The sequence below is a fragment of the Pongo abelii genome, chromosome 4 (genome assembly GCF_028885655.2).
Source record: "Pongo abelii isolate AG06213 chromosome 4, NHGRI_mPonAbe1-v2.0_pri, whole genome shotgun sequence".
Classification (NCBI taxonomy): domain Eukaryota; kingdom Metazoa; phylum Chordata; class Mammalia; order Primates; family Hominidae; genus Pongo; species Pongo abelii.
Window position 1 is genome coordinate 70,639,000 of NC_071989.2, and position 13,501 is coordinate 70,652,500.

The following is a 13,501-nucleotide window of genomic DNA, read 5'->3' on the forward strand; positions in this document are numbered from 1 at the left end:
ATTTATAATAGAAGCACTTTAATGGAGACAAGAGAATGTTCAAAGAATCATTCCTCTTGTGATAACTGATGACTCTTGGATAATAAAAAGGACTTGAAATTGGGTTATATATGTTGTGTTCCCTACTGTTTTTATTATGGAAACTTTTTGAATGCCAAGATTTAAAAAGTGGTGAGTGCAAGTCATCATGTAATTTTACTATTGTGTAATTAAATTTTGTTTTTCTCTTAAGTATTCTTAGTTCATATTTTCTTAGATTTATAGTTTTCTTTGGTGATTTATTTTCAAGGGAGAAAAGTATTTGTAATGTTATATCCCCCAAAACATAAACATTTAATCATTCATGGTCATTTTTAAAAAGATACTGGAAGACTGCACTTTAGCCTAAAAAACATGTTTTCTGGCTTTCTCAGCATTAGTCAATAATTCATTTGCTTGTACTGGGAAGTATAAATGTTTGTACTTATCATATCATCTGCAAAAGTAGTTTCTGAACTCTGATTTCTTTTGTGGCATTTTGCAGAGAATATGGGACAGTGCAAGTCTCTGGAATACCAGCATCTACCTGCACACAAATTCTTAGAAGAAGGGGAATCCTATTTAACGCTGGCTGTGGAAGTAGCCCTGATAGGGCTAGGACAGCAGCGTATCATGCCTGATGGGCTGTACACACAAGAGAAAGTTTGCCGGAATGAGGAGCAGCTCATTTCTAAGCTTCAGGAAATTGAATTGGATGACACACTGGTGAAAATTTTTCGCAAGCAAGCAGTCTTCCTATTAGAAGGTAGCCTGATACAGAAGTTTTCCACTTATTTAGCCAATTTGACTTAGGTGCTAATCTTTCTTATGTTAAAAGTACTATCTGAATGCATGTAATATGGTAGTTATCCTGATTTTTATAGTCATGGGGTATTAAAGACATGTTCGCTGTCTAAAAAATAGTGTCACTGAATAAAAAAGTGTGGATGTTTAGATTTGTATCATTTGATTTAGGTGGTTATATATGATAGCCTGTTACAAAATAGCTGCATTTAATGCCTCAAACCTTGAAAAGAATCTATTTCATTTAGACTGTGTTGTTCCTGAGATAAATGCAATTTTGATATTTAGTGCATTATTATTGGCAGGCACGTTCCTATTTCCTTGATCAATTAAATAATAAAACAGTAATTGGCTGGCCTTCCTCCAAATTATTGGCGGTTACATGACACATGGGTTTTGAATATGTTATACGCACATGCTAACAAACGACTGAAGGCTGCGCAAGTGAATTTCTGCTGCACTGACTGGTTATTTCAGAGGATTCATTAGGCACAGATTCATCAAGGAAAAAGTTTCATAGAATCTCTGAGGCATGGTCTAATTTCCTTCTTCTCATAAAGTTAAGTTTTAAAGGGCCTAACAAATTTTGGCTGACACTATTTTTCAGTTTTTTTCCCCTCTAAAAAGGTAAATGTAATTTGTGTGGTAGTGTAATCTTTTGTGCAAATTTAGGTGGTGTCTAACTATTGCTTCTATCTCTCAAGTACATGTGTGTTATTAGTGTGTTATTATGGGATTCTCTGTGATTGATAGGCTCATAAAGTATGTTATATTCATCTTATGTTCAGAACTACTACATATAGGGAAGGGATTTAGATTTTCAGCATCCCTTTTATTTGTCCAAAGCAAAAGATCTACTTAAAACATTTTCTTCAAACATATTATACTTTTATATGTTTTAGAAATGCATTTTAAAGGGAAAATGCTCTTCAGGTAAACCTTCTTAATAGCATGCTTAATTTTGGTAAAAATTCCTAATAGTAATTTTTTGAAGCACTCTCCTGAACCTGTTTTTTTCCCTGTAAAGATAAAAAGCCCATCTTGACAAATTTCAAGAGTGATCCTGAGTCTTCAATTACTGTTTTCTTTCAGTTTTATCCCATATAATTCCTTATGCTATAAGCAATGTCATTAGTCACAAGCATTTTTTAAATGCTGCCTGTCACTGGCTATACTGACTTTTGATTTCCCTTATACTGAAGTTTAGAAAGAAGATCTGTGATTTTCAAAGTTGATAGTGTGTGGTATCTGTATTTACCTTCCTAAATATGTCTCCATGTTCATTTTTCATGAATATTTTTGGACTTTGCCCTAGTCTTGATTCGTCCATCCCTCCCGTCAAACATTTTTATGAGTACTGTGCCTGAGAAGGAGCACTGTTGACTCATCTCTGCCTCTTCTCCTTTCCTGGCCCTGCAAGGCCCACAAAGAGTGAATAGGTGCAGGACAGGAGGCAGTCCAAGGCGGGGAGGCCACAGGGCCATTACTGTAAATGCTAGAAGATTGAGAACTCCATGACTGAATTGACTACACGAGGGCACCAAGTTCTTCGTGCAGTTATACTCTTTGCAAATGTCAGAGGCAAATTAGTTAGCAGGCCCAGATATCTGGAAAGAGGAAGGAGTAACCCAGTATTGTTGCTAGTATTAATCCCTCCTGGCCACAATATTAGATAGATAAATTAGCATATTGAACAAGCACCTCTGGGGAAACTTGGTGCCAAATGTCAAGTTGTCATTATTCAGTAGTACACTAGAGTCCAGGAATTACACTAATTATTAATCCACAAATAATTATTGGATACCTGACTGAATGTTTTACTTGTTGAGTGGTATCATAGCAAATAATTGATTATGTATCCTGGATCTCCTGAATAATACAAAAAAGGTAACTTGGTGGTTTAAAGGGAAACAGTGAAAGAAAATGAAGGAGAAATGAAGACTGTGGCTAATCTACAGATTTGCTATAATTAGTCCTTAAGTAAAATAGTTAGTGTCTTAGATTGGGCTGCCATAACAAAATACCACAGATTGTGTGGCTTAAACAACAGAAATGTATTTCTCACAGTTCTGGAGGCTGGGAAGTTTAAAATCATGGTGCCAGCCTCATCATCAGCTTCTAATGAGGCCACTCTTCCTGTCTTGAAGACAGCTACCTTTTCTCTGTGTCTTCACATGACAGAGAGATCAAGCTCTCTAGTGTCTCTTCTTACAAGGACACTAATCCTGTTGGATCGGAGCCCCACCCTTATGACCTCATTTTACTTTAATGCAGGCCCCAACTTTGGATACAATTACATTGGGGCTGGGGGCTTCCAAATGTGAATTTTGGGAAGAAATACATATTTAGTCTGTAACAGTTAATAACTTAAATAATGTAGCCTTGGTATATGAACAAAAGGTGCAGTCATAATGCTGTATGAACTTTTGAAGAATATCAAATCACTAAAACATTTAAAATTAAAGATTAATGGATTTGGTAAAATTAGAGATTTAGATGTTAGTTTAGGTGAAAAAATTTGTATGATTTTTAAAGTACTTATATAATGAATAATTCAAAAATACTATCAAAAAACTCAACTGAATTAAAAAATAACCTCCATTAAAATGACCTAGAATATATTGTGCTCATAACCAACCACCAGTTCAGTAACTGCTCTTACCATTTCTTCTGAACTGCATTTCTTGCATTCTAAACTCTTCACCACACTGATTTTTCTCATGGAAAACAAATATAGCATGTCCTCTGAGCAGTGGTGTCATGGTTCATAATTCTAGAAATCATGAAACAGATGTTACCCGAAGGTGACATGGAAACTAATTTATTAAACACTTTACAGTAACTAAACCTCAGAGTACCTTAGTGCAAAGTGGTTGAACTAACCACTGTGGTTTCCTTTCAGAATTTATTTTAAAAGTCTATGTTGCCCTTCTCAAAGCAGCATTCAAGGAGCACACAGGGGAAGTCAGCTCTGCCACCACGCCTGTCAGAATTTACTAAGAAATGAATTTTGACAGCTTAAGTGTAATTTTGCTTTTAAAATTGGCTTTCAGGAGCCCAAAGAGTAGTAAACTTCCAGTTACTTTAATTTTTTTTCTTTTGCCTATGATGCGTATGAAATGGGTAACTATTCTTGTTATTAATAATCACTTTCTAGGAATTAATATCTGTTGCTACTCATTAGAGGCAACAATGTGTATAGTTAGAGAGCTGTGGTTCAGAATCCTCCCACACCTCTCACCCCGATACAGAGCACCATTTTCTGGAAACCTGGCATATTTGTGCCCCTAACCCTTCTTGGGTCCAGGGGTAGGTTCCATAGTTAAGCTGTGGTGTCATGTGTGCATTTGCAAATCAAGGTGCTCTGATGCCACACATTGAGAGAGGATGTTGCTCAAATGCAGCAAGGTTTTATGCTATAGAGGGTTCCTTTCTCTGAGGCACTTGTATTGTGAATGCTGTCTGCCCCTGAGTTCTGGGTTTTTCATTTAGCTGTGGGACAGTTAGGGTTTTGTTTATGAGGTGAAATCTGTAAGGGATACTATATACCCTGAAGAATCTTTTTTGATTAAGGATTATATTCCTTTCTATGTCATTTACTTGAAATTCTTATTTGTATATGTTATAACTTTATGTGACATTTTAAAAATATGCTTTACAAGAAGTGTTAGTTCATTTTTTAGGAATGTAAAATGTGTATGCTCTCTTCCCACAGCCGGACCATATAGTGGTTTAGGTGAAATAATCCATCGGGAGAGCGTTCCAATGCACACATTTGCCAAGTATCTCTTCACCTCTCTCCTACCTCACGATGCTGAATTGGCATACAAAATTGCACTGAGAGCAATGCGGTACGTATTCACAGCCCAGCTGGGCAGAGGCAGGCCACATTCCCACTGGGAAGCATGGCTGTTAACTGACTTACTCCTTCATGTTTCTTATAGGCAACAGAAAAGCTAAAGAAACTATGTATTTATGCTTCCTGGATTGTTGTGGAGGTGATTTGCTTGTTGGCTTGTTTTGCTTCTGTTTAAAGTAAGGGAAGAATTATCCTTGCTGCTGTCAGACTCAAGCACACCGTGGCTTTTTCCTACTTTTTCGTGAAGCACAATTCAAACCAAGTTTAATCACTAAACAGCAACAGTTGAAACCTTCATAAATGATTAATTGTTTTGAAAAAAATTGATTTTTGAAGCAGTAGTAAATAATATATATACTGGCTTGAATATAATTGAGGGAGACCTTCACACCTGCTGTAATTCCACATTCCATCAGTAGTGCGGGAAAGCAACTCCCTGTATTGCCAAGGCACATCTGTATTCACTGGGGGCTGAGAGAAGGTGGGACGTGCATTTAGCAGTGAAGGAGTCACTGTTTGGGGTCCTTCAGGCTCTGCCTACCTCTCTTCTGACTGCTTCCATCTCCTCATCAGTCCCTCCTTTTCAGCAATAACAGTTAGAACATATTGTTCTCTACCACCCACCTTTTTATTTCTACATTGTTTTAAAAGTTACTTCACATAATAATTATTTTTATCACAGGTTTGTTCAAGGTGAATATTTTAATGAGTTCAAGATTATATTTTAATCTTACAAATAACCTTTAAATTTTAAGGACCTAAAAGGTACATCCATCTTTCTTAAAACATCAGCATTTTCTTTTTCCTTTAAAAAAATTAATAAAACACTCCTATGCTTCTAATGGAAAGTACAGATCACCTAAGGACAAGTCATGTTGTAGACCTAAAAGCTTGCGTGTGCTGATTAATAGTTTGATCTCAAGAAGCTTTTCATCAAAGATTCTATGTCTGTAATCAGTGAAGTAGATTCTAAAACAAATCCTTGCCTATAAATTACCAGTGTCCCCAAAGTTACTCTGTTTTGAAAGTGTTGAGTGTAGCTTATGTCTATCAGGACGCCTCTTTTTTATGCAGTGATAAGGATGTGTGTATGTGTCTGTGTGTATACCTATGTGTCGGTGTGTTTTAAGGCTGACATCCTGTAATTTGACATGCTTTCCTTGGCAATATGGAATCTTACTAACCTGCTGGAGAATCTTCCTAAGTATTCTTTTTTCTATTTTTAAAATACAAAAAATAAGTCAATAACAAACAGCAAAAGTCCCCCACCAAATTACATTATACCACTTGGTTTATATTTTAGAGCACGATTTTAAAATAAGTGGGTTCCTATTTTTATTTTTGGAAGCTGAAATGGAAGCTGTCTTATGAAGACATATGCTCAGCTCTATACTTACTCAAATCTTAGGAATTCTAATTTTGTTTTAAAGGGAAGATGTTAATGTTATGATGCCGCCAGATGCTGTTGCTACTACCACTGGCAAAGTTTAAGGGTAAAATAGGATAAAGTTTCTGTGTGGTTCTGGCTTATGTAATGGTATGTGCCAGGCAGAAAGGCTTGCTTTTCTAACACTCACAAACTCAATATTTGTCCTTGGTTGCTGCCAAGGCAGTTTCTTCATGGGGAATACTAGCAGGGTACAGGGGAATTTTTTTTCCACTTTCTCTCTTCTATCTGCCGCTACTATCCTGCCAAAGGTCTGCCATGGAAGGCAGGTATGTGCGCCACCAGGTATTGCAAGGCATCCCAGGGAACAGGAAGGAAAAGAGAGATGTAGCTCGCTTGCTTCTTAGTCATTCTGGAAGGGGAAGGCTAAGGAAGGTCATCTTCAGCACTCATTTTCTCATCTTCCCAGGGATGTTGATTAGTTTCTTCTACAGTAAGTCTGGCAAGACCTGCCTGTGAATACGAGGATATTCTGAGCTTAAGAAAAAAAAGCTAAATAGCAACCCTGCCAATATTCTTACTACTTAACTGCCTACCTTGCCACCTTCTCTACTGCTGACATCTTTTTGTTCCTAGATAAAAGGAGAAGAGAATGAGCCATTTGGCTTACCGGACAATAATTGCTCTTGGGTGGGGCCTTGAGGCCAGCATCACTCCCAGACCCAGCTGACTCTTGTTGGTCTCCAGCTCTTATCTTATTTCATAGTTCTTAACGCTGGTGTACTTGACTGAAGGCCAGCATTTTGATGGTTGTAAATAAATTATTTCAGTTTTAGGTACTCTACTAAGCTTTTTGGTACTTTTAGAAGAGATTACTAAATATTTGCTTTGTTTTTAGAAATTTTTTCATCAGCATATTTTTTTTTATTTGTTTTGAGACAGGGTTTTGCTCTGTTGCCCTGGCTGGGGTGCAGTGTGGTGTAATCATGGCTCCCAGGCTCAGCTGATCCTCCCATCTCAGCCTTCCAAGTAGCTGGGATTACAGGCGCATGCCACCACACCCAACTAATTTATATTTTGTAGAAACAGGGTTTCGCCATGACAGTATATTCTTAATAAAAAATCAGAAATCACTCTGAATTTATGCAAAACTGTCAAGGGACAGACACTTAGGTCACATTTATCTTCTGTAATATGGTTGGTAGAACATAGTCTAATGTCAAATTCCTGGAGTCATAAGAAACTAATTGTGCAGAAAGTATGAATGGATGGAAAAGAGGTAATTTTTGTCTTACTTCCCTTCTTGTTTTATGTTTGAATAGGTTAAGCTTATTCATCTTAAGTACTCACTGCTTCCTGACTGTGATCTCAGTCTTAAATATCCATTTCACTATCAGTTTCTGTTGATTTATTTTTTGAGTCATACAATTCAAAATTTGTAGGTAAACATCAAGACCTGTGTTTAAAAGTTCTTCAGTGTTTGCATATCTTAATTTCCTTGAATATTGTAATTTTCTGAATGGTGCTAAAGAAAGAAAATCTCTTAGGTTTAGATTATGAACAACTAACAAGGTTTGGGTGATGAACAGTTATTATTAGCAAACAATTAATAGTCCACAAAATTTAGGTATTTTGCACCCACACAGCAGAGTATAGCTGTACCAGCCCTTGCTGAACTAGAGGCCTGAACATCTACCCACTCTTCTGGCTTCTGCTGGCCAGTCTTTCTGGCCAAAGACATGGTCAAGAAATAACTAGGGGCCACCTTCCTTGTCTTCTCATTATAGGTTACTAGTATTGGAATCTACTGCTCCATCAGGAGACCTCACCCGCCCACACCACATTGCATCAGTTGTTCCCAACCGCTACCCTCGCTGGTTCACTCTAAGCCACATTGAGTCCCAGCAGTGTGAGCTGGCATCCACCATGCTAACTGCAGCCAAAGGTACTGTACTGTCCTGAGGCCTCATAATTGTTTCATTTGTTTGCCTGTTTATTTTTTTTAAGTCTTGTTTTCTATCAAATTCTCAGCAGTGGTGTTAATGTCAGATAGGTTGAAGGGATCTTTTTCTTTAGATGTTAGCTTTTAAGGCAAAACAGGTGGCATTTTCCTCATTTACCTGCATCATTAACTTGCTGCCAGCAGAGTTCAGGTTAGTTACCATGCCAAGAAAATATAAATGGTTGAAATTCAGAAGCAGATTTACAAGTTGGGTTACATTTTTTTCTTCCTGAAATATTCACCAAAAATACATAAGTAGAAACTAGGAGAGCTGTTTGCTGTCTCATGTTGGTTCTGGTTCATATGTGCTTTGAGTCATTGAGGGTGTGTCTCGGTGTATCTTTTTTTGTGAAGCCGAGATTCATAGACATTGCAGTAATTATGGGAGCCCTAGTTGTAACACCTGTGCCATCTGTGAACATGTTAGGTAAATTAACTTGTGCTTTATGTTTTGTTTGTTTTTTTTTTCCCCCTCTGTGTGTGTGTATGGTTGTATGGTTTTTATTTGTTTGTCTTGCTTTGCTTTGATTTGGTTTGGTTTGGTTTTCCCTTGTTCATTGCAGGCGATGTTCGGAGGCTGGAAACAGTATTAGAATCCATCCAGAAAAACATTCACTCCTCATCACACATCTTCAAGCTTGCCCAAGATGCATTTAAAATAGCAACTCTCATGGACAGTTTGCCAGACATCACTCTTTTGAAAGTGTCTCTGGAGCTGGGCCTGCAGGTACATGACTGGTAGTCTTTCCTGGGACATCAAAGACTGCTAAATAAAGGCACCTCTTAGGGTTGTTTTTGTTTGATTGGATTTTTGAGTGCAGGTAAATGACTCTTTGGAGTACAAATCTGTTAGACTTCAGGAGAGAACTGTATTTCAGAGACGTGGTCATTCCCAACTGAACCAGACTGCTATGTAAGGTGCATGGACTGTACATTTAGCAGCCTATTTTGTGTCTTTCAATTAAAAAAAATCATTTTCTGAATTGCAGCCTTAACGACACTGTTTCTCCTTTGAATGAAGGAAGAAGAATTATTGCTAATAAGAGACTTAAATAAAGCTAGCATGTATAATGAAGATTCAGTTGTTAGGGTTAAATTTTTAGAGGAAGTATAAATTTTTATTGATGTTTGCATTTTCATAATAGATGGGCAGTTCTAGCTCCTTTTAATAACTCTGAGAAAAACAGGTAAAGGAGGAGTGATCGGGCCAGAGTCCAGTTTTAGATTTCAGCAGAACAGAATACCAAGGACATTTTGAGTTCGTCATGCAGATAGATGTTTGCTTCCTTATAGTTTCTGAACAGATCACTGGATAAACCAGGAACTAAAAAGTTTGTTTCATTTTTCTCATGGAATCTCTATTAACATTTGCTTTCTTCCCATTAAAAAGCAGTGAACAAAATTGTTATACCCCAGTTACCTAAAGTATGGGGAGTATAATCCCCTGATTGGATAATTAATCTGGTTTTTTAGTTGTGGATTCTCCCTTACAGTGACTAATAGTGTTTAAATAATAGGATCACAGGAAAATGTACCTACTACTGTAACATAGAGTACTGTACAAGCAAAGGGTATAGAAGATTGCTTTTAAGCTATATAGTGATGGTTCAGAAGTTTTTTTTTTTTTTTTAATTCTTGTTGTTTGGCTAATTTTTGTCACCATTTGCCTCATCTTAATGGTGTGATGCAGAAAGAACCATTAACATGAGCTCTCTTGTTATTTGGAATTCATGGTAAATAGGATATGCATGAGAGCTTATTCCTTGACTCATTCTTTCTAGAACCTAAGAAGGAATTTCACAGGCCCTTTGTGAGTATTTCTAGAACCTAAAAAGGAATCCCTCAGGGCCTTTGGGGATATGATGTCCCTGGATATTTTGTGTGTATGTGTTTTTTTTTTTTTTCAGATGGATTCTCACTCTGTCACCCAGGCTGGAGTGCAGGGGTACAATCTCAGCTCACTGCAACCTCTGCCTCCTGGGTTCAAGCAATTCTTCTACCTCAGCCCCCTGAGTAGCTGGGACTACAGGTGCACGCCACCACACCTGGCTAATTTTTGTATTTTTAGTAGAGACGGGGTTTCACCATATTGGCCAGGCTGGTCTCGAACTCCTGACCTCGTGATCCATTCCACCTCAGCCTCCCAAATTGCTGGGATTACAGGCGTGAGCCACTGCACCTGGTTGTCCCTGGATATTTTGAATCTTTAAAGAATGGGGGAAGTATGAAGAGGTAGATATGTTTATTTAGGGACTTCTTGTTAGAAAGTGAAAAACAAAATCAGATCACTAATGATATCAAGGAAGATTTTTTCCCCCATAAACCTGGAGTTACCTTCATGGTCACCAGAAAAGAGCAATCAGAGATTGAAGGTATAACTAAAATGATTATTTTAAAATACCTCTTTCCCCACTGAGAGTTCCTGGTTAGAGTGAATTCACAGGAGCCTCAGAAATTGAACTATGGAATGTTAAATCTGGGGAGGGAAAAAGGGCATAGGCTGTGTTTAATGCTCCAGTCCAGCCCTCTGATTTTGCAGATGAGAAAAGATAGAGTAACTGGTTCAGATACCACATCTGGTCAGTGGGCCCACCAGGAGGAGAATATGGGCCTCTTGCCAGGAAGAGAATGTGGCTGTGGCAAGGCCACCTGGGGTAGCCATGGACAAATCCAAATTCATATGTAGAGCTTTGCTCTAAATTATGCTTTCATCTTCCTGGTGGTAGACAGTAGGTATGCCTTATATGCCTTATAGTTTATCCCCCCCTTTTTTTTTCATTGACTCAGGATAATTTTCCAAAACATTTTGTTATCCTGTTTTTATAGGTTATGCGAATGACACTGTCAACCTTAAATTGGCGACGGCGGGAGATGGTGAGGTGGCTGGTAACGTGTGCTACTGAAGTCGGTAGGTAAACTCTGGAACAGAAGCTTTCTTAGGTGCCTCATGGTAGGATTTAACTTGTCAGTTACAGACACGTGAACATATTCACTCTTTTACATTGACTTCTCCAAGGCTCCTTCTAGCAGTCTACAAGGGCTCCCTTCTCCCTGACCCCCTACCCCTAACCTTCAGTTGTACATACTTGTATTATTCAACTTGAAATGGTCACGTTTGTGAAGCTCCATCTTCTTATATAAAATGGTATAAGTCAGTGAGTAAACTGTTTTTATTCAGTTCATATATATAAAGTTACCTAGTTGCACTATTTCTTCTTTATCATCTGAAGGCATACATCATGGTATCCAGCAGAGAAGTGATGACCACTGGGTGTGGTTTAGGTGATCTTCCAGATGTGTGAGCAATTGTAGCTGGCCATAAGAAGATTCCCTGGCTGCCCATAAGCTTCCATTTTGTGAGGCCCTTCAGCTAACTATTTCCCCGCTGCAGCAGTAGATCAGTTCAGAAGAAAACTGTACATTCTCAGCAAGAATGCCAACAGAAACAAATGGTTGCTATTTAAAATAAATATTGGTTAAACGTTCTTTTTTCTTATTTGCATCAGAAAGGGATACATACTTCATGCTGAGAAAACACTGCCATCCCAGTGTTTAGATATGACACAGCATATACTATACAATTATTATTTTTCTTTCACTAATGTATAATGGTTTTTTTATTTTGGAAAAAGGGAAGCTGGTCTCAATATAAAGATTATCTTTACATCATTAAAGGCATGCTTTAGTGAAGCAAAACAAAAATAATACTAATTGAAGAACTGCCACACAACTTCTCTGCCCCTGCCCCGAGATATAAACCTGATTTCTCTCTGAGACCTAGTACCTTCTCTTCAAATCATTCACTTTTAGGATTTTCCTACAAGTGAGGCATATTGGGTCTGTGAACGTAAAGTGATTATTTTAAAGACATGGTCAGCCATTTCCAACTTTTGATTCATCTGTAGGTCTGCTTCTGTTGACTTTGTTCTCTTGATTATGGGCCACATTTTCCAGCTTCTTTGTGTTTTAAAATTTTGTATTATGTGTACTTTTACCTTACACACAAGCACACAAGCCATGTAAAGTCCCTGTTTTGGTTAAGTTGCAATTTTTGAGCCTCAAATTCTGACAGGAAGCCCCAGTGAACTAGAACTCATTAGCAAAAAGCCATTGTCAGAAATGGCAAGCAGCACAGTACAAATACCAGCTACCAAGAGGATTGGTTCTTTATTATAGCAAGTTCATGTTCCTTTCAGGCATTTCACTGAATAACAATTCATAATGACCTTATTCTTAAAGGTTTCTCCCAGGCACATTACTTTACAGGATTTTCTAGCCTAGCTCATGTCCTATGACGGTTAACAATGTAAACACACTGGTTGTAAAATTCAAAATAAGGCAGGACCTCTGGCCAGCCTCCTTGTCAGTAATAGAGCCTGTTTGTGTTCCTTGCAGGGGTTTATGCCCTGGACAGCATCATGCAGACCTGGTTTACACTCTTTACTCCCACCGAGGCCACAAGTATAGTTGCAACTACCGTGATGTCCAACAGCACCATCGTCCGCCTCCACCTGGACTGCCACCAGCAGGAAAAGCTGGCCAGCAGTGCCCGGACACTTGCACTGCAGTGTGCCATGAAGGATCCACAGAACTGTGCCCTCTCTGCGCTAACCCTTTGTGAAAAGGATCACATAGCTTTTGAGACGGCATACCAAATTGTTCTCGATGCTGCTACGACCGGCATGAGCTATACACAGCTCTTTACAATAGCACGGTACATGGAGCACCGCGGGTACCCCATGAGGGCCTACAAGCTGGCCACCCTGGCCATGACCCATCTCAACCTGAGCTACAATCAGGACACACACCCTGCCATTAATGACGTTTTGTGGGCCTGTGCACTTAGCCACTCCCTTGGTAAAAATGAGCTTGCAGCTATAATACCTCTGGTGGTCAAGAGTGTCAAGTGTGCAACGGTACTGTCAGACATTTTGCGCAGATGCACTCTGACCACTCCTGGCATGGTGGGACTTCATGGGAGGAGGAACTCTGGTAAGCTCATGTCACTGGACAAAGCCCCCTTGAGGCAACTCTTGGATGCCACGATCGGGGCCTACATCAACACAACGCACTCACGGCTCACACACATCAGTCCTCGGCACTATAGTGAATTTATAGAGTTCCTCAGCAAAGCCCGAGAGACCTTCTTAATGGCGCATGATGGACACATTCAGTTTACACAGTTTATTGACAACCTGAAACAAATCTACAAAGGCAAAAAGAAACTGATGATGTTGGTTCGGGAGAGGTTTGGTTGATAGATCTTGTATGAATGGGGTGGGGGGTGGGGATGGGAGGGATGGTTTGTTTTTACTTGAGCCTGCCTTTGTACCCTTTTTAACTTAAAGAACAGAGCCACACCGGTATTATATGTGTATAGTTATATTGCGTTTGCAGACTAAATTGTCATGTTGTGAAAGTTTGTGTGTTT

At 38.7% G+C, this 13,501-nt stretch overlaps 1 protein-coding gene across 1 annotated transcript in view; it reads left to right on the forward strand.

The window, feature by feature from the left end:
• ZSWIM6 (zinc finger SWIM-type containing 6) overlaps positions 1–13,501 on the forward strand; it is a 213,151-nt gene that overhangs the window by 197,972 nt on the left and 1,678 nt on the right. Inside the window, exons 9-14 of the mRNA XM_024247222.3 lie at positions 524–784; positions 4,538–4,673; positions 7,856–8,013; positions 8,634–8,797; positions 10,897–10,978; positions 12,466–13,501. The exon at positions 12,466–13,501 is cut by the window's right edge and continues 1,678 nt beyond it. Of these exons, the coding sequence (XP_024102990.3) occupies positions 524–784; positions 4,538–4,673; positions 7,856–8,013; positions 8,634–8,797; positions 10,897–10,978; positions 12,466–13,328 (1,664 nt within the window). The 3' untranslated portion in view covers positions 13,329–13,501. The remainder of the gene's footprint in view (positions 1–523; positions 785–4,537; positions 4,674–7,855; positions 8,014–8,633; positions 8,798–10,896; positions 10,979–12,465) is intronic.